General features: G+C 47.1%; 1 protein-coding gene across 1 annotated transcript; it reads left to right on the forward strand.

Annotated features, from left to right (window-relative positions):
* Positions 1 to 285: 285 nt before the first annotated feature.
* ASB1 (ankyrin repeat and SOCS box containing 1) lies at positions 286 to 26,126 on the forward strand. Its single transcript, XM_054478152.2, has 5 exons — positions 286 to 682; positions 7,106 to 7,247; positions 9,257 to 9,559; positions 18,300 to 18,685; positions 20,347 to 26,126. The coding sequence occupies exons 1-5, from the start codon at positions 634 to 636 to the stop codon at positions 20,472 to 20,474; spliced, it is 1,008 nt and encodes a 335-aa protein (XP_054334127.1). The 5' UTR covers positions 286 to 633; the 3' UTR covers positions 20,475 to 26,126.

The following is a 26,126-nucleotide window of genomic DNA, read 5'->3' on the forward strand; positions in this document are numbered from 1 at the left end:
CAGCCACTGGCTGTCATCAGTTACGGACCTGATTGTGGGCTTCATGGAAGGGATTTGGGGGAGCATTCATCTAAAACCACAGCACGCTGCGACGCTCAGCCCTGCAGTGGGCCCTCACCAGTCCCCGCGCCTCCGAATCCACCCTCCCGGGGCTGCTCGTGGCTAGTGGGGGCACCTGCTGGGATCAAGCCAGCCCGGCGGAGGCCCAGGTCCCGCCCGCCACGGCCCTCGGGGCCCCGCCCACATCTGGCAGAAGCCACGCCCCGTCCGTGGGGGTGGGGACGGCCCGCCCGACCGAAATTCCCAGGCTGCTGCCTCAGGCAACACGCTTTCCGACTCCTTGGCTTCTTATGTGAGGAAACCACAGCGCGGCCGGCATCCCGATAGTCGGTTACTCGCGAAGTTCTCGCCGGACGAAGGGACCAGCCAGCACCCGGCTAGGCAGCGAGGCCGGAAGCGGAGGCGCGGCCCCTGCGCGGCCCCGGAAACCAGTGAGGCCGGCGCGCGCCCGCCGGAAGCCGCGACCCCGACGCGCCCCCCTCGCCCTTGGCGCCGGAAGTGGTCGCGGGCCGTTCTGTTTCCTGCCCGAGGGGCGTGCGCGGGCCCGGGGCGGCCGCGGAGGCCGAAGCATCCATGGCGGAGGGCGGCAGCCCAGACGGGCGGGCAGGGCAGGGCTCCGCAGGTAACGTGCGCGCGGCCGCTGGGCCGCGGGGCGTGTGGGGATAGCGGAGGGCTGGCTCCGGCGTCCCTGCCGAGGCCCTGCGTCCTCGTCCCGGGCTGGCCGGGTCCACGGGGCAGCCAGGGAGCCCCGCCCCGCAGGCTGGGGGTCGGGTTCAGCGCGGCTGGCAGTGCTGGGCGACCCCACCACGGACGCGCTGCCCGCTCCTCTGCCTCGAGTGCAGTCCCCGAGCTAGATTTTCTTTCCGGTGGAACTTGCTCGTAACTTCCTTCGCGTAAGCCGATACAGATTTGATATGACCCAACCGCAAAAGTAGGACGTGGGTCACCTTCCATCTCTGAGAGCACGGATCAGGAAAGCTAGCCAGAGGGTAGCCCTAGGGAGGGCAGGCACTTTTTCACCATTCTGCCGCCACGGCGCGTCCGGTGGTACAGCGGGGCAGCCTTCCCACCCACCACAGGCACAGACCAGGGACAACGGGGACGCCGTCTCCAGCGAGCTCGTCAGTGACACATGTCCAGGGGCCTTTGGCCCACCAGCAAAGGAGGCAGATAGAAAGGCTCACACCCACTTTCCAAAATAACTATCCTACTTAGGATCTCCACCTTGAAGTGTCCCTACCATGCAGATGTGAAGGAAGCGGTCAGGACAGGTTCCCGTTTCCCGGTGGTGTGGTGGGAGTTGCTTCTTGCTGGATTTCTGAGCTTGCCATTCGCGCCAGTAGTTTCATGTGTTCTGGGCTTTCTTTACATGCCTTTATTTTTCTTTGGAGGGGTTCCTCTCCTTAGTAATAAACCAATACATTTCTTAAAAATCTCAGAAGATTGACTTGGAGACTGGTGCAGATAGGCTTTTCCATCCATCCCTCCCTCTGCACCTCCTTCCAATCATTTAACAGACTTGTATTGAAGACCTGCTGTTGGCTACAGCGGAGGATACTGCAGTGAACAGAACAAGCCAGACAAAGCATCTACCATCCTGGGCTTTGGTTGGCGTTGACTTTGACTTCAGAGACAGCCAGGACCTTAGGGTCTAGGATATCATCTCATGTGAGAGTGAGAGACGGAATGATAGGTGTTCCGTGGGAAAAAGAGGACCAACAGCTACTTCCCAGTATAAAGAGGGGTCCTGGGGAATAAACACTGGCCTTGTCTGCTGCACAGGTCTCCTTTTTTTTTTTTTTTTTGAGATGGAGTTTCGCTCTTGTTGCCCAGGGTGGAGTGCAGTGGCGTGATGTCGGCCCACTGCAGCCTCCGCCTCCCGGGTTCAAGCGATTCTCCGGCCTCAGCCTCCCTAGTAGCTGGGATTACAGGTGCTGGCCATCATGCCCGGCTAATTTTTGTATTTTGGTAGAGACGGGGTTTCACCATATTGGCCAGGCTGATACCGAACTCTAGACCTCAGGTGATCTGCCCGCCTCTGCCTCCCAAAGTGCCAGGATTACAGGCGGCAGCCACCACACTTGGCTGAGGGCTCCTTTTTATATCCTCATGCGCTGCTGTTTTGTTATTCAGTGTATTTCGGCCTCGGGTAGAGGGGCAACAGATTTTCAGTTGAAGCTTAAGTGCTATCCTGGGGCAGTTGTGTTGTCATTGGAGTAGTTGATCAGCAAAACACAAACTTGAAGTTGCTTTTGAATCTGGAGCTGGGAAAAGATTCTGAGTCTGCTTTGAGCAGGGCCAGGAATGGATAGCACAGAGGCCAGCAGAGGGGGCCCAGAAGAGGGCTCAGCAAAAGTCCTGTGGCCGCCATTTACCTGTTGGTTATTGCCCTACACCTGAATCTTTCCCACTCCGACTTTGAACTTTTTCACCCTATAGTAACCGCAACTGTGGAGTAATTACAGGGGAGGATAGTTACTGAAGGAAGACTGGGGTGGTGGCTTAAAGAGCTGTTTATGTCGGCTTGTTGATCTGTGGCGGGTCTGGTTGTGGGATCAGCGTGAGCAACTCAATGGACTGTCAAACCCTGCAGAGCCCGGACACTTACTCATCACCCCCGTTTCACCTGTGGTTGAGTCTCATGTATAGTAGTACTCAAAAGAGATTCATTTTAATATAAAAAACAATGTCAGCATCTGGAAAGAGCCCCCTTATGGAGCGGGTGCTTTATACGTGCCTCTCTGGTCCATACTAGGACAGCATGGCAGAGCAGGGACTTGAATCCAAGCAGTCTGAGTTTTTGCTCTTTACTTAACACACGAATCTGTGTAACTATTTTTACAAAACTCTTAAATCTTCAGGAGTTTATTTTGGGTTATGATGTGAGGTGAATAACTCAATTATTTCCTAATAAGTATCTAATTGTACAAATGCCATTTGTTGAATACTGTTTTCCATTCTCGCTGATTGTGATGCTGGTTTATCACATTCAGGCATACCTTGGGGATTGTGTGTTCAGTTCCAGAACACTGTAATAAAGTGAATACTGCAGTAAACCAAATCACATGAAATTTTTGGTTTCCCAGTGCATATATGTTATGTTTACAAGGTACTGTGGTCTATTAAGAGTGTAATAGGCCAGGTGCGGTGGCTCACGGCTGTAGTCCCAGCACTTTGGGAGGCCGAGGCAGGCGGATCACGAGGTTAGGAGATCGAGATCATCCTGGCTAACATGGTGAAACCCCTTCTCTACTAAAAATACACACACAAAAAAATTAGCTGGGTGTGGTGGCGGGTGCCTGTAGTCCCAGCTACTTGGGAGGCTGAGGCAGGAGAATGGTGTGAACCCGGGAGGCGGATCTTACAGTGAGCCGAGATCACGCCACTGCACTCCAGCCTGGGCCACAGAGTGAGACTCCATCTCAAAAAAAAAAAAAAAAAAAAAGACAAAAAAACTAGTACAATAATACCATTATGTCTAAAAATGTACACATTTTAATTTAAAAATACTTTATTGCTGAAAAATGCTAACCATCATCTGAGCTCTCAGTGATTTACAGTCTTTTTGCTGGTGGAGGGTCTTGCTCCAGTATTGATGGCTCCTGACTTATCGGGGGCTATGGTAATTCTTAGATGACAATGAAGTTTGCCGTATCGTCTGGCTCTTCCTTTGATGAGATTTCTCTGTAGCATGAGACGTTGTTTGATGGCATTTTACCTGCAGTAGCGCTTCTTTAAAAATTGGAGTCAGTCTTCTCTAACCCTGCTGCTGCTTTATCAACTAAGTGTATGTGGCCTTCTAAATCCTTTGTTGTCATTATGACAGTGTTCACAGCATCTTCACCAGGAGTGGATTTCATCTCAAGAAACTGCTTTCTTTGCTCATCCATTCAAGTTTGATCATGAGATTGCAGCAGTTCAGTCACATCTTCAGGCTGTAAATCTAGTTGTTTTGTGATTTCCACCGCATCTGCAGTTACTTCCTCTATTTAAGTCTTGAGCCCCTCAAAGTCGTCCATGCGGGTTGGAATCAACTTCTTTCAAACTCCTTTTGATATTTTGACCTCCTCCCATGAATCACAAATGTTCTAAATGACATCTAGATTGGTGAATCCTTTCCAGAAGGCTTTCAGTTCATTTTTGCCCAGATCCATCAGAGGAACCACTACCTATGGCAGCAATAGCCTGACACAATGTATTAAATGATGATAACACGTGAAAGTCAGAATGACTCTTTGATCCATTGGCTGCGGAATGGCTGTGTTCACAGGCATGAAAACAGCATGAATCTTGTGCATCTCCATGAGAGCTCTTGGGTGACTAGGCACATTGTCAGCGAGCAGTACTATTTTGAAAGGAATCTTCTGAGCAGTAGGTCTCAACAGTGGGCTGAAAATATTTACTAACCATGCTGTGAACAGATGTGCTGCCACCTGGGCTTTGTTGATCCATTTATAGTGCACAGGCAGGAGTTTTGGAATGGTGAATGAACACTGACTTCCACTTAAAGTCACCAGCTGCGTTAGCCCCTAATGAGAGTCAGCTTGTCCTTTCAAGCTTTGATGCTAGGCATTGACTTCTCTCTAGCTATGAAAGTCCTAGATGGCATCTTTTTTTCCAATAGAAGACTGTTTCTTCTACATTGAAAATCTGTTGTTTAGTATAGCCACCTTCATCAATTATCTTAGCCGTGTCCTCTGGATAACTTGCTGCAGCATCCACATCAGCACTTGCTGCTTCACTTTGTACTTTTGTGTGATGGAGATGGCTTCTTTAAACCTCGTGAACCAACCTCTGCTACCTTCACACTTTGCTTCTGCACCTTCCTCAGCTCTCTCAGGCTTCATAGAATTGGAGAGAGTTAGGGCCTTGCTCTGGATTAGGCTTTGGCCTAAGGGAATGTTGTGGCTGGTTTAATGTATCTCCAGACTACTCAGATTTCCTCTGTATCAGCAATGTTTGTTTTGATTTCTTATCAATTGTATGTTTACAGGGGTAGCACTTTTAATTTCCCTCAAGCTCTTTTTCCTTTGCATTCACAACTTGGCTGTTTGGCACAAGAGGCCTATCTTTGAACCTTTCTCAGCTTTCCACATGCCTTTCTCATTAAAATTAATCGTTTCCAGCTTTTAATTTAAAGTGAGAGATGTGTGACTGTTTCTTTAACTTGAACACTCAGGAGCTGTTGTAGGGTTATTAATTAGCCTAATTTCAGTATTGTGTCTGGGGAACAGGGAGGCCTGAGGAGAGAGTGGGAGCAGCTGGTTGGTGGAGCAGTCAGAATACAGACCACGTTGATGGATTAAGTTCATTGTCTCATATGGCACAGTTTGTGGCACCCCAAAACAATTACAATAGTAACATCACAAATCACTCATCACCATAACAGTTAAAATAATAATGAAAAGGTTTGAAATACTGCAAGAATTACCAGATTGTGACCCAGAAGACACAAAATGGACACATCCTGTTGGACAAATAGCTCCAAAAGACTTGCTTAGCACAGGATTGCCACAAACCTTCAATATGTAAAAAAATACAATTACCTGTGAAGCTTCATAAAGTGAAATGCGAAATGAAGGCTGCCGGTATTAAGTTGTTTTTACTGAGATCTTTCTGGGCGGCTGATGGCTTGATTTTCTTTTTTATTCTGATGAGTGTTCTGTTACCTAGTAGGGTAGGTCTTTTCTCTGTACACTTACTAAAAACCAAAAAAGTTCTTCTCCCTTATATTTTAAAATAAACTTTAGAATATTTTTTGTGACATCTGATAACAAAACCCCAAAGAAATGGGTTGCACTTTATTTAAAATTCCTTGAATATTGAATCTTTTAATCTAAGTACTTGGTGTTTTTTCTGCTTATTCTGTTCTTTTGTATTGTCTTGGAGTTTTATAGTCTTCATTAAATGGGCTGGATTTATATTTATGTACATGTGTTTTTAACCTTCGTTTTTATTGAGGTGGGACTTCTCTATGGTCAAGTGCACCTGTCTGAGGAGTTTCTTAGGCAGGCCTCCATGTGGCCATTGCCCAGGGCAGCGTGGTCGGGAGTCACCCGTGTAGCAGATAGCAGCATTTGCTCAGCCGTTGGATTTTGCTGTATGTCTTTTTTGTAGTGAAGGAGATGACTGTGTTCTCCTTCATAGTTTCCCAGTATTAAGATATTCCCAAATACCAGTACTAAGATATTTGCTACGTTCTTTGGTACAGTATTGATTCAATCTGCTGATATTTTCTTTTCTTTTTTTTTTGAGACCGAGTCTCACTCTGTCGCCAGGCTGTGGAGTGCAGTGGCGCGATCTTGGCTTACTGCAACATCTGCCTCTGGGTTCAAGCAATTCTTCTGCCTCAGCCTACCGAGTAGCTGGGACTACAGGTGCGCGGCACCACGCCCAGCTAATTTTTTGTATTTTCAGTAGAGATGGGGTTTCATCATGTTGGCCAGGATGGTTTTGATCTCTTGACCTCATGATCTGCCCGCCTCGGCCTCTCAAAGTTCTGGGATTACAAGCGTGAGCCACCTCACCCGGCTCAATCTGCTAATATTTTCTTTAGGATCTTGCATCCGTATTCTTCAGGTTTGGCTTATCAGTGGATTCTTTGACACAATATTGATTCAATCTGCTGATATTTTCTTTAGGATCTTGCTTCTTTATTCTTCGCTAGGTTTGGCTTATAGTTCCTGGGCCCCATCAACTTTTAAAAAATTATTCTTGTCAGCGTTGGTGTCAGGAGTGTGCTAGTTTAATAAGGGAAGGTTTCTACCACTTTCTGTGATTTATTTCTTTTGTTTTTACAGACAGAGTCTTGCTGTGTTGCCCAGGCTGGTCTTGAACTCCTGGCCTCAAGTGATCCTCGTGCCTCAGCCATCTGAGTAGCTGGGATTATAGGCGTGCCACCATGCCCAGCTCGTGATTTATTTCTTGAGCATTTGAAGGTGCCCCGTAGCTGGGAGAGGGAAGGCTCGCTGCAGATGGCACCCCCCTTTTGGTTAGTCTTGGCAGGGCCTCCCTGAGCTAACAGGAGCCCCTCTCTTCAGTGCAGGTCGTAATCTGAAGGAGTGGCTGAGGGAGCAATTTTGTGATCATCCGCTGGAGCACTGTGAGGACACGAGGCTCCATGATGCAGCCTACGTCGGGGACCTCCAGACCCTCAGGAGCCTATTGCAAGAGGAGAGCTACCGGAGGTGAGCGGCGCTGCCCGGGGCTGGTCTGGGTACTCGGGCCCTGAAGGTCTGCATGAAGCTGAGCCCCACAGTCCCTGTGCAGATGAAGACCTTAATGTTGGGAGGAATGTGTTCCAGTTTTAGAGGACGGGGATAAAGGAGACTGAGGCAGCATGGTCAGAGTTGTAGGAGATAGCCAGACAGTGTGGGCAGGGAGACCTGAGTTCAGGTCCTGTTCTGCCATTGACCTTAGTGTTTTCTGGCAACTTCTGGCCTTCTGTGGGCCTCGGCCTCCTGATGTCACTCCTGAAGGTACCACTGTTTCCCTCTTCGGTGGCGGCCCCGCCCCATCTTGGGTTTCTCGTGGCTCTTGATTGCAGGCGCTTCTGTGCATTCACCCTGCTTCCCCACCTTCCCTGGTGCCCTTTCCTCTAGCTTCTCAGTCCCTCAGTCATCTGCCCCCGGGACCTGGGCCTCAGCCTTAGGCCGTTTTACCTCATCAGCCTTCTCCTTTCTGTTCCCCTCATCAGTGGTCCCCTGTCCTGGCCTTGCCAAACTCTGCCTGTCCCCACAAAATGGCTCCAGCCCTTCCTTTGCAGCAAGTGATGCTTGCGCTTCCCTCTCCCTGCTCAGGACGCCTGGGGGAGCAGAGTCTGCCTGCTCTCTGGAGTGTTCTCTGATTGTTCTGCGGGTCTAAGGTTGCAGTCCCAGCTAGAGCTTAAACTCAGCAGCAGCCAGGAACTATCCATGCTGCTGTTGTGTTTCCACTTTCCCTTCAGGACCCAAATGCCAGTGCGGTGGTAGAAGCAATGCCTACATGTTGGCGCCGAGACTAATGCCACAACTTTTCTTTGCATAGTTCCCAAGAAAAGGATTTCTAACAGTACAGGAATGTATTTCTTCATTTCCTTCTAGTGTCTTAGCAGTATTTCATCAGAACAGATATCAGTATTTAAAAGAAAAATATCAGAAAGGACTGTCATAGGAAGACAGATGGATTACGCACAGATATTTAAAGTGGGTAACTCAAGCCCAAAGAAAACCTTAATTCAACTTGCAGATGTAACAGAATGAAATAGAGTTCGGTGAGGTCTCAGCCCAAGTCTTTCCATATTGCATTTCCCAACACCGTTTCTCCTCCTTCTCTTACTCAGGCTCAGGGCATCTCTGGTTCTTTACATTTTCCCATTGCTATTTACTTCTTTGGTGATGAGTTCCTGGAGTGCTCCTCGATTTTCCTGGGCAGTCAGATCCTAGGCTCGGAGGAGCCCCGAGGGCTGGCTTGGGAGCTGCTTCCGCTGCATGTTCCTGGGCCCTGGTTTGGTGCTCTGGGCCCCTGAGCTTTGTTCTTAGTGACACTGGGAGCTCGCTGTGAACCTGTTGCGGTCGCTGCCTTGCTGGGTCGGTGGGTGGGGCAGGCAGTTGCAGTCTGATTGTGACATCTGCCGAGAGCTGAGTCTGGACAGGTTCCTCTGCTGCTCTTGGCCAGGGGTGTAGCCCCTGTGCCACCTTAGTGATTCCTTCAGGCCATCATTTGTGCAGTGTTAGAGGTTGGGGGCCTACATAGTCACCTAGTCCTGGTGAGGATGCTGAGGCCTAGAGAGGCCCAGCCTCAAGCCTTCACAGATGGTAACTGGGGAAGAGCAGCCTAGGGGCTCTTACCCACACTCCGGGGCGAGTGCGCTGTTCATTCGGCACTGCCTCCCAGGCAGACCCTTCCCACCTTTGTAGAGGAAGGCACTTCGGATGGCAGTCAGGAAATCTAAGAACTAGAGATCTTAGTTTTGGTGCTGATCATTTTGCAGGTGCCTTGAGTTACCTGTCTCTGGAATGGGGCTTGTAATGCCTGCTCTGCCATGCCCAGGTCCCGCAGGGGAAAGGTGTGAGAGCATTTCAGAAGGCAGAGCCCAGGTGGAGGCGTTATTAACCAGAGGGGGGACCGTGTCCATGCTGCCAGGGTGAGGGGGGCAGTGCAGCCCGTCTCTGTCCTGCGGCTGCCTCTCATGAGCCCCCTTGTGTTCTTCCTGCAGCCGCATCAACGAGAAGTCTGTCTGGTGCTGTGGCTGGCTCCCCTGCACACCGTTGCGAATTGCGGCCACTGCAGGCCATGGGAACTGTGTGGACTTCCTCATCCGGAAGGGGGCCGAGGTGGATCTGGTGGATGTGAAAGGACAGACGGCCCTGTATGTGGCTGTGGTGAACGGGCACCTAGAGAGTACCCAGATCCTTCTCGAAGCTGGCGCAGACCCCAATGGAAGCCGGCACCATCGCAGCACCCCCGTCTACCATGCCTCTCGCGTGGGCCGGGCCGACATCCTGAAGGCCCTCATCAGGCCAGTACTGTGGAGCTCGCCTGGCTCCTGCAGCCACTTTATTTTTCTTCTCTGTATTTGCAGTTTTTCTGTGTTTAGAATTCGGCTCTTTAGATGACTCGCCTGTTTTGTTGGCCTTTGTAAAGAGCTACCTCTTGGCTTTATCAGGTCTCTCTGTTTTTCAGCTTACCTGTTCCTTTATATCTACTTTTATCTTTTTCTAATTTTTAGTTTTTTTTCCCTTTTGAGTTGATTGCTTATTCATTTTTTCTTAAGAATGCAAACTTGCAACGTTAATTTACCTTTTACTATAGTTTTGACCATCCTCTCTAAGCTTTTTCCTTATTATTTAAATAGCTCCAATTGAAGTTGATTTCCTCTTTGTTCTTAGAGTTATGGAAGATAAGGTTTTAATAATGCTTTTTGTTGTATTATGCTCAGATAATATGGACCAGATAGTTTTCATTTTGGGGATTCTTTGAAGTAAAAAAATTATTATTATTATTTTTGTTTAGTTTTTGAGATGGGGTCTTACTTTGTTGCCCAGGCTTGAGTGCTGTGGTGTGATCATAGCTCACTGCAGCCTCAAACTCCTGGGCTCAAGTGACCCTCCTGCCTTAGCCTCCTTAGTAGCTGACACTACAGGTGTGCACCACAGTGCTGGCTTCTTATTATTTTTTAATGTCAGACTACATTGTTGTGAATGATTGAAACAAGTACATGACCATGGGTGTTTTGTTTACATATTATACTTTGTTAGGTTAGCGCTCTTTTTTTTTTTACATTTTTGTCATTGGATCTGCCAGAAATTTAAAGAATTCTGTTAGTCTCTGATCACGTTTGTGATTTTGCCATTTTTTCCCCTTGTACTTTGAATAGGTTTTGCTTTGAAAATTTTGATGCTAATTGAGCTCATAAAAGTTCCTGCTTACATATTATGCTGTATCAAAACAAGTGTACTATTAGTTTTATTTAAGGCCCATTTACATGGCATTATGTAATATTTAGTTTTAATCCTAGGGAGTTTCAGTAGTTCTATTTGTGCTTGTGTAGAACTATTTGTCTAGGAGTTTTTGCTTTTTAATACAGTGAACATTATTGCTATAGCTGATGTTAGGGTCTGTTTCTGTTATCTTTCTGTTTTGTAACTATTTCCATGTGATATCTTTTCTTCTTATATGTTGTTTTTTGCTTTCCTCTTCCATTATACTAGGTTTACAGTCTTATTTTATTTTATTTTTTTTGAGACAGAGTCTTGCAGTGTTGCCCAGGCTGGAGTGCAGTGGCGCAATCTTGGCTCACTGCAACCTCCGCCTCCAGGGTTCAAGCAGTTCTCCTTCCTTAGCCTCCTGAGTAGCTGGGACTACAGGTGCCCGCCACCATGGCCGGCTAATTTTTGTATTTTTGGTAGAGATGGGGTTTCACCGTGTCAGCCAGGATGGTCTCGATCTTCTGACCTCGTGATCTACCCGCCTCGGCCTCCCAAAGTGCTGGGATTACAGGCGTGAGCCACAGTGCCTGGCCTACAGTCTTATTTTAATCATACTAATGGTTGCCTTTTTTTTCTTTTTGAACCAGATTGTTTTTATTTTTCATGTTTCTAGTGACTTCTTTCCAGCAAAGATGCTTTTTTCCCTCTTTTACTCTGGAGACCAAATTGCTCTGCGTTTGGACAGGGTGCAGTTTAGGTAGCTGGTTCTCAGGGAAATTTTTCTGTATTGAAAAGGATTAGGTAAGGGTTCTGTTGTTATAGGCTGCAGCCAGGGTGGCTCTGATCAGCAGGGACCTGGGATTCCCTTTACCCAGCACAGAATATGGTCTTTAAATTAGGTACTGAGAATATGTTTTTCCTGTTGAAGGATTTTATAAATTAAATAGCTACACAATTGGCTTTTGGGAGGATAAAGAAATGAGAGTGGTAAGGTTGTTATGTTAGAGGGTGATAAAGCTGCAAGGCTTTTTCCCTCTTTTTAAGGATTTCTAACCTGATTATCTAAGCTACCTCAGTCCCTTGTCTTTGCACCTTGGAGAATGTAAGCTATTAATTTGGAAATGCTTTTGAGTAGGATTAATCAGTGAAATTCCATGTTGGTTCCAGAAATCCCTTTGGGTATTTCAGTCAGTTCATGATGCACAACTGCTTTGAGTTATCTGCAGGCTGCCCGAGAAGTACATATACAGATGCCCTTCTTTTTTTGAGACGGAGTCTCACCCTGTCGTCCAGGCTGGAGTGCAGTGGTGCTATCTCGGTTCACTGCAATCTCCGCCTCCAGGGTTCACACCATTCTCCTGCCTCAGCCTCCCAAGTAGCTGGGACTACAGGCACCCGCCACCATGTCCAGCTATTTTTTTGTATTTTTAGTTGAGACAGGGTTTCACCATGTTAGCCAGGATAGTCTCGATCTCCTGACCTTGTGATCCGCCGCCTTGGCCTCCCAAAGTGCTGGGATTATGGGCGTGAGCCACCGCGCCCAGCCACAGATGCCCTTCTTGCGAAAATGTTACTAAGACATCTTACTCCCTCACTGGAGCACAGGACAGTACTTTCACAGGGTGGTACCAAGAACATATATTATTCTATTAAAAAGTTTTCTATATTCTAAATTCCAAGATAATTGACTTTTGGATAGTAGAGTGATATGGTTAAGTTACTGAACAGTGATGTTATCTGGAAATAACTTAGCTTCTGCCTTCCCTGTGCCAGTTCCCCCTTAGGGCTCTCATCTTTCACTGTTGCAATTTTCTGTTCCTCTGTAAGTCACCTCCATTTTGTTATTTGCAAATTCACTAGATATGTATTGCTCATATTTTAGAAAAAAGGTACAGAGTGGTATTTCTGTATGTGCAAAAGTTATATTGATTTATTGAGTTCTCCCAGTGGTTCCTTGCCAGTGATATTAAAAGCAATAGAGGAATTTGGAAAATATTCAGGATTAAAATTAACTGGATCTCATCCAGTATATTTTTATGAGTGGATGAAGGGCTATCTTTCCCACAGCTCAGCTAATACCAGATTGTCATATTGCCCAAAATTACAAATGTTTTGGAAGATTTTCCCTAAGAATAAGCAGAAAAAAACCATCACTGCTTGAGATCTAGTTTTCCTTTGCTTAATTGGTTGGGTGTATGAAATGAAATATCAATTTCTTGTTCGCTCTGTGTTTTAGAATGCTTCGCCTGTCACTCCTAGAATGTCTTGGAGAGTGGGTGATGTTTGTGTTTGTAGTGGAAGTTCATTGTCACGTGAGCGTGTTGGTTGGAGAGTGGGTGGTGTTTGTGTTTGTAGTGGAAGTTCATTGTCACGTGAGCGTGTTGGTTGGAGAGTGGGTGGTGTTTGTGTTTGTAGTGGAAGCTTCATTGTCATGTGAGCGTGTTGGTCCATGTGCTGGTCCTCAGGCCTGTGCTTCCTGAAAGCAGCAGTTTTGGTTCCACCCAGGATGGTGCTGAGGAGACTGTTAGAAAGCGTGGTTGCTGGCCTTACCTGTTGGCGAGTGCTGTGATTGCGGCACGAAAGGTGACGCAGTTCTGTCCTCCCTGCACCCTGCGTGTTCTGGTCCCGTCATCGCTGCTCCCCACATATTGCCCTTTCCTATTACAAATGTAATACTTTGGTGGTGACGAATCTTGTGAGACATTGCGGGACTGTGTGGGCTGATGAAAACTCAAGAAAACAGGTGCCAACTCTAATGTTGACTCAGATTAGAGTCGTGTCATGCGTTTTGAACAGGAATCGCGAAGGGGGGTTGTGTTCGCATTCCCCTCCTATCAGGCTGCATGTGATCGCAGTGTGTCCATTATTGCCGATACTCACTTCGGTTGTTTGATTAAGGTGGTGCCTGCCATGTTTCGCTCCCGTAAAGCTATTCCTTTTCTCTCTGTAAGTAGTATTTTGAGGAGAGGTGCTTTACAAACATGTATATGTCCTGTTCATCTCAGATTTTTAATTTGTTCATTTATTTATTTGTTAGTATAGACTCATGGTTTCTGATATTATCCAGTGATACTATCCAATGAGTTATAATTCATTATTATTGTTACTTATTTTGATATTCATATTGTCTCAGTTTGGCTACTGATAGCTGCTTCAAGCCATCTCTGTCCTTTTGACATGACCTTAATCATTCTGTGAGCAGCTCCTCACTTTCTCTTGTAACAAGATATTCTCGGCTCATCTTGCACTTTGACTGCCTCAGTCCTGGAATAAGTCATTTCTCCTAGGAGTCCTGGTTTCTTTTAGTGAAGAATGGTGTGCAGAAACCTACATTTGGACACTAGGAGTGCCTGTTGCTTTTGGGATATCACTGTTTTCACGCCTTCTTATTGGACCAAGCTAAGGTTGTATGTACATTCCACATTTCTGTTTATATTTCTTTATATACATTGACAGGAGTTCACCCGGCTACCTTTAATCCAGGCTCACGACACAAGTTTTATCCTAGTTTTCTGCCTTTCTGCATTTATTATTCTCCTTTCACCAGTGAGAAACCTGGTTCCCCTGCCCTCCACATACTCCTGTGTTGTCCGTGTTGTCCCCTGTGTGGCACCAGCCAGCCTCCTTTTGCTGCCTCTTCCCATACGTGGCTCCTGACCTGTTTGGGCTCTCACCTCTCATGCCAGGTGGCCTTCTCACCTTGTCAGGACTCTGACTCTGAGCCAGGGCCCCCTCATTGACTGATCCCTGTTCAGAGTAAAAATGATTGGTAGTTTGCACTTGGCCTGGAAGAACCCTAAACGTCTGATAGAGAGCCATATATTTGGTCATCTCTGAGTACAGTGACAAGGACAAGTAAAGTAAATGGAGTCATTTAGAGATTGGCTTTGGTGGAGAATGAGGCTTCTAAGTCAGGTGGCTCCTGCACCTGCCCTATGTGAGATTTGTTTCCTCCCATCAGGCTGTCACTGGGGATTAGGAGGGGCAGCCTAGGGGTTACCTCACTCATGGCTGTGTGCATGCCCACATGGAGAGCTGTGTGACGCTGCCCTGCTGACAAGCTGTGCGTCCTGGCCTGGGGCCTTCCAGGTGAACGTGACGCTGGGAGTGGTCTGTGCTAATCATGGGAGTCTGGATGTTTAGTGTGCCTGAAAAGAAAGATGTCCTAGTGGGCAGCGCATCATGGCGCCAGCTGGATACCTGATTGAGTTCACGTGTTTCTTTTTGCTTTCAATTTTTTTTTTTTTTTGAGGTGGAGTCTCGCTCTGTTGCCCAGGCTAGAGAAGTGGCATGATCTCGGCTCACTGCAACCTCTGCCCCCTAGGTTCAAGCGATTCTCCTGCTTCAGTCTCCTGAGTAGCTGAGATTACAGGTGCCCGCCACCACGCTCAGCTAATTTTTGTATTTTTAGTAGAGACGGGGTTTTGCCACGTTGGTCAGGCTGGTCTTGAGCTCCTGATCTCCAGTGATCTGCCTGCTTCGGCCTCCCAAAGTGCTGGGATTACAGACATGAGCCACCACATCCTGCTGCTTTCAGTTTTTAAGGATTGCTTTTTACTTAATTTTGTTTGACAACATAAAAAATTTGCGTGGTTCCAAAGTCAAATTATAAAACAAGGTATAATTTTTTTTTTTTTTTTTTTTTGAGACAGTCTCGCTGTGTTGCCCAGGCTGTGATGCAGTGGCACAATCTTGGCTCCCTGCAGCCTCCACCTCCTGGGTTCAAGTGATTCTCATGCCTCAGCCTCCCAAGTAGCTGGGACTGCAGGTATATGCTATGACGCTCAGCTCATTTTTTTTTTTTTTTTGTATTTTTATTAGAGACTGGGTTTTGCCGTGTTGGCCAGGCTGATCTCGAACTCCTGGCCTCAAGTGATCTGCCTGCCTTGGCCTCCTGAAGCGTTGGGATTACAGGCATGAGCCACCGCGCTTGGCCAAGGTATAAATTTTTGGAAATCTAGCTTGTATCCTTGTCTCCTTGATCCTGTTCTCTCCCTCCCCAGTAGATAACCATTTAAAAAGTTCCATGGTTTACCATAAGCACACTGCACCCTCCTCCCCCATAGAAACAGTAGTGGACTGTACACTTTCACTGTGCTGCTTTCCCTCCCGCTTCCTGTGCTCGGAGGCTGTTTCGGAGCAGTGTACAGTGACCCCCTCACTCCTTTTCAGAGCTGCACAGGGCGGCGTTGTGCGGATAAGCTGCAGTTCATTCAGCCAGTCCCCTGTCAGTGGACACGTGGGTGGTTTGCTGTCTCCAGCTGTTATGGATAGTGCTTTAATGAATTGCCTTGTGCATCTTTCCGTAGTTTTGCGGATGTATTTTGGAAATAGATCCCGAGCAGTGTGATTGATGGGTCAAAGGGTAAATGCATATGTAATTTTGCTAGCGATTGACAGATTGCCCCCTCCACAGGGGGAAAGTTCACTTTTCATTGCTCAAACAATGAATGAGATTTCCTGTTTCCTAAAAGCCTGGTCAATAAATTTTTGGATTTTTCCCAATCTGATAGGTGAGAAGTGATATCTCAGAATAGTTTTAATTTGCATTTCTGTTCTGGGTGAGGCTGAGCGTCTTTTCATGTGGCTAAGAGCCATTTGTAGCTGTCCATCTCTCTAATTTTTTTTTTTTTTTTTGAGATGAAGTCTCGCTCTGTTCCCCAGGCTGGAGTGCAGTACCATCTCAGCTCACTGCAACCTCCACCTCCCGGGTTGAAGCAATTCTGCCTCAGCCTCCTGAGTAGCTGGGATGACAGGTACACCCACACCCGGCTAATTTTTGTATTTTTAGTAGAGATGGGGTTTCGTCATGTTGGCCAGGCTGGTCTTGAACTCCTGACCTCAGATGATCCACCCGCCTTGGCCTCCTAAAGTGCTGGGATTACAGGTGTGAGCCACCATGCCCCGCCCCATCGCTCTAATTTTTCTGTAGGGCTATTGATCTTTTTCTTTTAGAAGCTCTTTATATGTTAAGGGTATTAACCTTTCATAACATTTTTCCCCAATTTTTCATTGCTTGCTTTACTTTTGCTTATGTTGTTTTGTCATGCTTATGCTATGCAAGAGTTTTTCTTTTAAAAATTTTCATGTTAAAGACATTTTATTTGTGGATTTTGTGTCAGAATTAGGCAAATTTTACTTAGAGGTTTTTTTCTAGTTTTTGCATGATTTCATATTTTACGTTTTAAGTTATGGTCAGTTTGGAATTTATTCCGGTATGTCCTATGGTGAATGGATATACTTTTACCTTTTTCCATATGGATGTCCTGTTACCCCAAAAAACACTTAGTAAAACATCTGCACCCTCCCTTGTTTGAGATACTGCCTTTATCATATATGAAATTTCCATATGCAATTTGGCCCATTTCAAGATTTTCTGTAAAGTTCCATCATTCTGTCAATTTTGTTCACATACCAATGCCACAGTTTTATTTTTAGCCTTTATAATAAACTTCACTTATGGTGTGGCTACCTCCCACCACCCTCTTCTTGCTTGACTTTTTCATCTTCTTTGATCTTACAGATGAACTTTATATATCAGCTAATGTAGCTCCACGGATGCTATTTTTATTTATTTATGTTTGTAATCAACTTATTTAGTTCTAGTAATGACATTTTCATTTATAAAATAAATTTAGGGAGAATTATCTTCTTGATGTTGAGTCTTAATCAGTACTGTGCTATGTCTTTCCATTCTCTTAGGTCTACTTTTGTTGACTTTAAGTAGTAGTTTATCATTTTCGTTATGCAAATTTTGGACATTTATTATTAAGTTTATGCTTAGATATGTCATAGTAAAATTTATTTTGCTATCGTAAATGGAATTTTCCCTTCTACTTTTTATATGAAGCCTATTGGTTTGACAACCTGCTACTTCAGTAAGTTCTCTCATTGCGTGTTAGTTGTTTTTCCATATTATATAGGGCTTTTCAGACACATTGTATCCTCTGAAAATAGGAAATTTTTACCTCTTATTTTCCAACTTTATGCATTTAATTTCTTTTTCTTACCTGATTGCACAGGGTACCTTTAACACCAGTGTTCAATAGGAGGCTGGAAAGCAGGAGTCTGTCTTGCTCCAGCTTTGGCCGGAGTGCTTCTGGCCTTTCCCTGTTAAATGAGATGCTGACTTCTGGCCTGAGGGAGTATGTTTTATCATGTTAAAGAAAAGCCATCACTTTCTGTTTTATTGAACATTTTTAAACATGCATAGCTCTTGAGTTTTGTCATATGCCCACCTTTTTTTTTTTTTCTGCATCTGCAGAGATAATCAGAGGATTTTCCCCTCAGCCTCATTTTACAATGGATTATATTAATAGAGTTTCTAATATTGGAGTTAGCTGTGCATTCTTGGGATGACTCCCATGAGGTCATGGTATATTGCTTTCTTAATATACTTAAGGATTCTCTTTGGCTAAAATTTTATTGAAGATTTAAAAGTTGATACTCCTAAATGAAATTAGCTGGTAGTTTTTCTTATGCTTTGGCCCTTGTCGGGTTTTGGGGTTATTGTGCCAGTTTCATCAGATGAATTTGTAAGTTTCTCTTCTTTTTCTTTGCTCTGAAATAGTTTAAATAGCCTTGGGATTATTGGACCTTTAAAGGTTTGAAGGACTTCCCTTAGGAATTTTTCTGTGTGCGGGGATTCCAAGTTCTTTCCTGCTACCTTATCTTGCTGGACGTAATGAAGCTATCTGATCTGTGGAGTCTCCTACAGCACCTGGTGTCACTGAGTCAAGGCCTTCTGCTTGGGGTGGCTGTGGGATCTGTGGGATGTGTGGGCTGTGGTCAGTCCCCTGCACGGTCTGACTTTCCCTTTCTTCCCTGCAGGTATGGGGCTGATGTTGACGTGAACCACCACCTGACTCCTGATGTCCAGCCCCGATTCTCCCGGCGGCTCACCTCCTTGGTGGTCTGCCCCTTGTACATCAGTGCAGCCTACCACAACCTCCAGTGCTTCCGGCTGCTCCTCCTGGCTGGCGCGAACCCTGACTTCAACTGCAATGGTCCTGTCAACACACAAGGATTCTACAGGGGCTCCCCTGGGTGCGTCATGGATGCTGTTCTGCGCCACGGCTGTGAGGCAGCCTTCGTGAGCCTGCTGGTAGAATTTGGAGCCAACCTGAATCTAGTGAAGTGGGAATCGCTGGGCCCAGAGTCTAGAGGAAGAAGAAAGGTGGACCCTGAGGCCTTGCAGGTCTTTAAAGAGGCCAGAAGTAAGTAGCTTGAGTTCAGCTCTGACTTGTGGGCTGGGTTGATTGAACGAATCAAGATGTAGCAATAAACAAAAACCAAAAACTTCCACCTGAGCACTTGGCCAAAATCTTCAGTTAGCACTTGCAGTTTTCCAGATGGTTGTTCAGATTGATCTCTTTTTAAATTCCTGAATACCAAGAACTGATATCAGGGAATCTCTAAAAGTACATGTGTGTTGTCAGAACTCCTAGAATTATGCTCTCTCTCTCTCTCCCTTTTTTTTTTTTTTTTTTTATATTCAGACAGAGTCTGGCTCTGTCACCCAGGCTGGAGTACAGTGGCGCAATCATGGCTCCCTGTAGCCATGACCTCCTGGGCTCATGCAGTCCTCCCACCTCAGCCTCCCAAGTAGCTGGGACTGTAGGCGCACACCATGCCCAGCTAATTTTTGTGTTTTGTAGAGATGAGGTTTTGCTGTGTTGCCCAGGCTTGTGTTGAACTCCTGGGCTCAAGTGATCTGCCCTCCTCAGCCTCCCAAAGTGCTGGGATTACAGGCACGAGCCACTGCCCTGGCCTAGAATTATATTCTCTTTATCCTTTTGCTCTGACTTGTGGCCCCAGATTCTTATAAACAATGACTTCTTTTATGCCAGGTTTTTAAATGAGCCCTTAAAAAAAATTGCAAGCAGGGCTTTCTAGGGTTCCTTACTCTCCTTTCTTCAATTCCACTCAAGTATCGCTACTTTGGATTGTGGGATAAGCCTAAATTTTGTAACAATAAAGTTCCTAGTCTGCTTATTTATGAAGAAAGATTTTGTTAACGATTAATGCATCAATAGCACTAGAGATTGGAATTGATCCATAGCTTGGTCTTGTTATCCGAGGCTCTCTGGGATTCAGACATTGACCTCATGTGTCGTCTTTAACCTCCTGCCCACATGTCACCCCCTCCCACCACTCCCAGTCTGGGTCTTGAGACATCCAAGTTGATAACCTCTTCCTTCTCCCTGCCTCTCGAAGGACTTTACATTCATTGTGTTTTTGTTACTGGATTTCCGTAAACCAGTTCATTAAAGCATGCTCCTGTGTAGCCTTCCCACAAATAGTTAATGAATGGTCAGCTGGGAGCTATACCGATAGAAGCAGCAGCTTGCGTTCAGGACTGTTCCACTCCTCAGCTTCCTCGCTAATCGAGACAGAACTTGGCCGTGCTCTTTTCATTGGGGGCAGAGTCATCAGCCTGTGCCCCTCAAGCACTGCTCGGCCTGTGTTCCCCAGGCACTGGTGGAGCTTCAGCGATTGATTAAGGGAAGAGGCTGACAGAGGCTGGGCGTCCGCGGCCCGCACCTGCTGGGGCCTTCAGTGGTCCACTCTGATTTCTTTCTCTAGTGCATTAAACATGGTCGAGTTGTGATCCAGGGAGCAGATGCCCTGGGTTAACGAGGCTGGAAAGGTTTCACTCCTTCCTGCGACAGAAGGAGCGGATAATAAGACCTTCCTCCCTGGGGCCTGCTCTCCTCATCCATCAGGAAAAGCCATCACTTCGTGTTTCTCTGAGCATTTTGAAGTTGGTAGTGAGCATTTGTGCACTTCTGGCTGCCAGTCCCAGCTGCCTTTTCTCTCTATAACTGGGATAGAATGAACCTTCCTCTATCCCTCTCTTTCTTCCCACGGCCTTCAGGTGTTCCCAGAACCTTGCTGTGTCTGTGCCGTGTGGCTGTGAGAAGAGCTCTTGGCAAATACCGACTTCATCTGATTCCTTCGCTGCCTCTGCCAGACCCCATAAAGAAGTTTCTACTTCATGAGTAGACTTCAAGTGCCGCGGTTGATTCCAGCGAGGGAGAAGGTGATCTGCAGAGAGGTGGACACCGAGCCCTGAGTGCTGTGCTGCTGGTGGTCTCCTGATGGCTGTTGCTGCAGAAGATGTCCTCATGGACTGTCATTGCTCCTCAGGTGCCTGGGCCGCTGAACAGTCCTTGGGTCATTGTCAGCTGAGAGGCTCATACTAAAGTTATTATTGTTTTTCTCAAGTTCTCTGTTCTGGATTTTCAGTTGCATATTAATGTAATGGGCCATGGGATATGTACATGTAGGGGCTGAGGTTGGAGGCCTACTAATTTCCCTGTAGGGAAGACTCCTAGCACTTCTGGAACTGTGCTTCTCTTTATTTTTCTACTTCTTAATTTGATGGTTCGATTAAAGCCTTCTAGTATCTCAATGAAAAGGGAGTTTTTAAGCAAAATAGAGGACAGAAATGCAGTTCATGAACTTGCTGGTTTGTTTTCCCTGCTCCTGGGGTAACACATGCACTTGTCATACATGCCCCTTCCTTGCCCCTTCAGTATTCTCTCTTTGCGGTGGAGGTCTCATAGTGAGTGTCTTCACTCAAGGGTGGTTTCCTGGCTGCACGGCACCTGTTCCAATACCTACTGTGCCTCTCATCAGATGTCATGATTTTTCTGCCACTTCACCTTAGGGAGCTTCCAGTGATTGATTTTAGGAGGCCCACACCAAACTCCCCAGGAAATGACTGCCTTCCTTGGGACCAAGGACCGTTCCAACAGCATTCACTGCCAGTTCTAATAGGCGAGGAAAATGCCCAAGGCGCTGTCTTCTATCCCCCACACATACCAGAAAGTGAAAAATGCAGCGAGTCCTCTGGGTGGTTCTGAGCCTCCAGGTGCATGCTGTCCAGTGGACAGAACATCTGGTGGTTGGTTGATTGCTCTCTTTTGTCTTGGTCGCTTCTTCTAGAATCTACGCAAGGGGATAGCAGTGAGGTCAGAAGTCTTTCCCGGGAGAGAGATGGCCTGGGTTATCATTGCTGATAGCTTTGGCTGCGTGGGTTGGGCTTCCCCTCACCCAGGGCTGCACAGCCAGGTGTTGAGGGTCACCAGCAGGTGGGCTGGTGGCTGCAGCCTCAGAGCCCTCCCAGGTTGCTGCTGTTTCCAGTGAATCACATTTCGTCATTTGAAGCCCATGAGGACCATTATGTGGATCCATGGTGATTCTAGACTTCAGATATATTTAGGAAGGAGCAGATTTCAAATCTGTGTTTAGATTTTCTGTCATAAGAGAAATCCAATTTGTAAAAATTGAACAATGATACCGTTTTATTTACTTAGTAGCATCACTGTGTGTCTTAGCAGGCAGGCAATGTCTGGCCATTATTGCGTTCTACAGCCAGAGGATAGAATTCTATACCCCCAACCCCCTGTGTCACAAATGGGCTCTGTGTGGGTCACCCCAGCTGACCCATGTATATACAGATGCAGTTCCAAAGGGAAGAACAGTCCTCGGGTGATTCAGAGGGGAAAATGCAATCCGGGAGGTGTTTCCTTAGCTGAGGTGACACTGTTAGAAGCTGTGATGGTTGTGTAAATGTGGGCTGTGTGCTGTTCCCGAGGGGAGTTTGGGATTGGGTCCCGCTGAAGCCAGGAGGGTCTTCCCAAGATAGGAAAGGAACTACAGGTGGTGAGCGGCTGGGGAGGGCCAGGACAGCCGGGGCCGGGTGCTGCAGGGGCTTCAGCCCGAGAGAGGGAGTAGGCGTGTTCTTTGTGGTACCAAAGTGGGACTAGGACAAAAATTGGGCTGTGGTTGGGGCAGGAGCTATGGGGAGTTAAGGAATGATGATAATGGAAGTTGGAGCCACCACAGTGGACTGGGCCTTGTCACTGGAGGTCGTAGGCAGTGGCTCATCACCCTGGTAGGGCTGATAGGGGCTTTCAGGGAGGCTGGTTAGCTCCCTGCACTCTGGCTCTTTACTGGCTTACTGTTTAGCTCCTCCCACCTCAAGTCTCTTCTTCCTGCCACCCTTTGGGCTCAGAGGAGGGTGGCTCAGAGGAGGGAGCCATGTTGTAGACACATGACATGCTCTGTGTCTGCTCTACTGAGTACTTTCTGCAGGGGCCTGTTAAGGACGAGGCCTCCCCAGCTCTTCCCGGTGCAGGAAGTGGCTCAGTTCTTGAACCTTTTGGGAAGCGGCACCTGGGAATGCTGCCTCGTGGGAGTCCCATGCATGAGTGCGGTGGTGTGACCTTCAGGCTGCACAGAGGCAAGGACCCAGATGTGGCAGCATGGGCGTCATGTTCCTTTGCACAGCCCAGGGCCTGTTTCGGAGGGACCAGGTCACTGCCCCTGGTCTCTCTAGGAGGAGTGGACTGAATGGATCCTTGCAGAGAAGACTCACCCAGACCTGGCCAGGGAATGATGTGTCTGGGGAGGGAATGAGCTGGAGGAGGGGGCCTCTCACGGCCCTTCTCTGGCCTGACTGGCCTGCAGGTGTCTAGGGTTTCAGCTTTTCATTTGCAGAGGACATGTTCAACTTCCTCTCTGTTCAAGCCAGCCTTTGCCAATTTTTTCAGAATCCAATCAATTTGGAGGTTTGGTGTCTTGTTTCATAGCTGTCAAATATGAATCTGAAAACAGGGTGGGTAGCTAAGGTCATTCCTCCTGGGTTTTAGTGACACTCCCTTCACTAAAGCTCCCTTTTTTTTCTGTTGGCAAGGACAGGTTACAGAATAGGAAGAGTAGCACTTTCCACCTAAGCACTTTAGGAATCACCTTCCTAAGCCCTGGGGCACCCAAGTCCCATGGGGCAGGGAAACGTGGTCCTCAGTGAGGCTGCTGCCTGGCTGGCCCGGAGTCCTCCCTAGGAGAGGGGCTCGATGGGCTGGGGGAAGGAGCCTGAAGGTTGCCCCTGGTTGCATCCCAGAAGCATCTGACTGTCACCACTGCCAGGGCAGCTGCTGGCTGTGGAACAGTCCTGGGCCCTGGGCCTTGGCTGCTATCAACAGATGGGCTGGGCTGGGCCGTAGTGGGGTGGGGTACAACGTTGATAACTGAGAATTCAGCTTTGGAGTCCTGGGTGAGGGGTTTTAGATAAACCCATCAATATCACCCACATTCTGTGACTCTTTGCATCACTCGCGTTATTTATTTATTTATTTATTTATATTCTGCCTTCTTCCAGAAAAGTGTTTAAGGCAACAATGCTTGTTTTTTGGTGTTTTCTTTTGACATTTGAAAATTTAGTACATTGTTAAAATGTACTTGTTAAACAGGTAATTTTAAAGAGAAGAAACAATTGTTTTTAGTAAGTTTTCTTTTTCCTTTTTCAATGAATCGATTCTTCAAATGAAAAGTTCTTGAGAGAAAGAGAGGAAGATACAGCAGACATAGGACCGAGCCAAGGAAGAGTCTGCCTGAGAGAGACGCTTGGCCTGTGCTTTGCTGCCATCCGTGCGGCCTTGGCCAAGTCCCTGTTAACAGAGGCGGCTCCACTTCAGACAGGGACAAGGCTTCCTGCTGTGCCTTTCTGGCAGGGTTTTGTGGGGTCACATGGGAAGCAATGTGTTACGCAAGCAGTCTCCATGTGCGTGTAAACTGCTGTCGTGGTGACTTGTCCCTCTTCTTAGTGGAAACGCATTTGAGATGGTGACAGGGCTGGATGAACCTGTGACCCTGGGAGATCCGGGCTGGACTGTGGACCCCGATGGGCCACAGTCCTTGTGGCCCACAGCATAGCACTGGGGACAGAGCGCTCTATGCAGGTGAGGCATATGAGAACAACATGGTAAATAATTGATGAAGTCACATTTGTTCAACTTAAAGGATTGTTTTTTATTCTGAAGTTATTTTCTTCCTTATTTAGATGATAAAATTTCCTTTTATGTAATGAAGGTAAAAGTAGAGGGCAATATTTTTGCTTTTTGAAATGCTCTTGGTTGCAAAACAAAATGTTGGTTGCTGTTTGTCGGCCCCAGAATTTCTTCTTAAGTTCTCCTGTCTCTGAAATCCCGAAGTCAGGGAACCACAGTCTCGCTGTGGTGCATGTTTACGTATTGGTGAGAAATTCCTCTTGGGTTCTTGAACAGCCTGTACACTGGCAGACAGCACTGCAGCATTTCCACTACTCATGGCCAAGAACGAGTTTGGAGATCGCTGCGTGCGGTTTTAGGAAGTGCAAACACCCGTGGTGATGGGCCTCTGGCCACCTCTGGATCCATGGGACATACAGGAAGCTGGTGTGGCCTTCTCGGTGAGGACTGCCCCTTAACCTGGGCACTGGGAGCCTGTGGCCCCCCTCTATGTTGGTGAAGACACCAGTGTGGGTCTTCTGGCTCTGGGGCTACAGCTTCTGCCTCCTCACCTGGCCGTTGGTACTCGGCAAGCAGGCCTGGCCTCCAGGGGCCTGGATCCCCGCCGGCTGGGATTGGCCTCCTGGAAGTACCTGTTTGGGCCATGTGACCTCCTTTCTCACTTACGCCTCACTCCCCTCCTCCTGCTTCAAACCCGAATCTCTCAGTGTGGAATGAAACAGTTTAGATGCGTACATGATGCACGTTGGTGGGATTCACATCCCAGGAGAATTCCACGGAGAGGAATGTGCAGATTTTGAAGTGCACAGTGATGTGTGGAATAAATACTATACATTCTCAGCAGACAGTGGGATGGAGAAGTGAGTGGGGGCAGGAGGGGGATTTCTGTTGCCTTCACATGTCATTGCTCAGTGCCTGGAATGCAGGCGAGTCTCTCTTTTTTATGTTGCTTTGATTTCAAGATCTCTTAGATATACTAGGTAGTGTATGAATGTGCATAAATCCTGTTTGAGAATGGTGTTTATGAAGAAGCTGTTTCGTGTGTACAGTTGCTGCTGTAATTTAGCCGGCAGTGCCCTGCCCTGCTCTGCAGTGTCTGCACAGCTCCCACTGCTTCTCTTTGCTGTTGGGCGTGTGAGGCATGACTTGGAGGGGGGCCTGGTGCCTGGGGACCTGCTGAAGAGAATGCTCACCAGCCCTCTGTTTCCCTTTCTGCTTTGGTAATCAACACGTGTTTGCCTGCAGTGGCCGGGACCGTGACTGTTTCTGCCCTTGTGCCTAGTTAAGAGCCTTTAGAAGCATAATGAACATTTTTGATATGCTGTTGTAACTTCAGTAAACGCTTTATTTCCCTCTAACTGCCCCCAAATGCCTTAATTTTGTTTATTTCAACAGGTGGAAGTGTTGGTCGTGTGAACTCTTGGTATTTGCATTTCAAGAAGGGAGTTCTTTTTTCTTTCTTCTTTCTATGGAACGTTTCAAGTGATTGGGTAGAAAAGAAGGGCTCTGAAGCAGGAGTTTTCACCTGTTCTGAGGGAACTTGGGGCTCCAGGGACATACCCCAAATGTTGCCCAGGTTGAAACTCCCTGACAGCCTGTTTTACGTAGTGGCTTGTGGTTTCCAGTTTGAAGAGAGTTGTGCCCCTAAAAGTGTTTGAAACCTGTGGCTTTGAAGCAAGGTGCCATTGTCCCCACAGTGTTCCGTGGGGTGGGGGGTGATGGAGACTGTGGGCAAGCCTGTTGTTTTCGGCCCCCATTGTTACGTGGGACCTGTTTTGACGGTGGGAGGGTGAGATGTGAAGATTTGGGATGAACCTGGAATGAACGAACTAAATAAAGACATGCATCCATCTGTCAGTGA

The sequence above is a fragment of the Pongo pygmaeus genome, chromosome 11, assembly GCF_028885625.2.
Source record: "Pongo pygmaeus isolate AG05252 chromosome 11, NHGRI_mPonPyg2-v2.0_pri, whole genome shotgun sequence".
In the NCBI taxonomy this organism is placed as follows: Eukaryota; Metazoa; Chordata; class Mammalia; order Primates; family Hominidae; genus Pongo; species Pongo pygmaeus.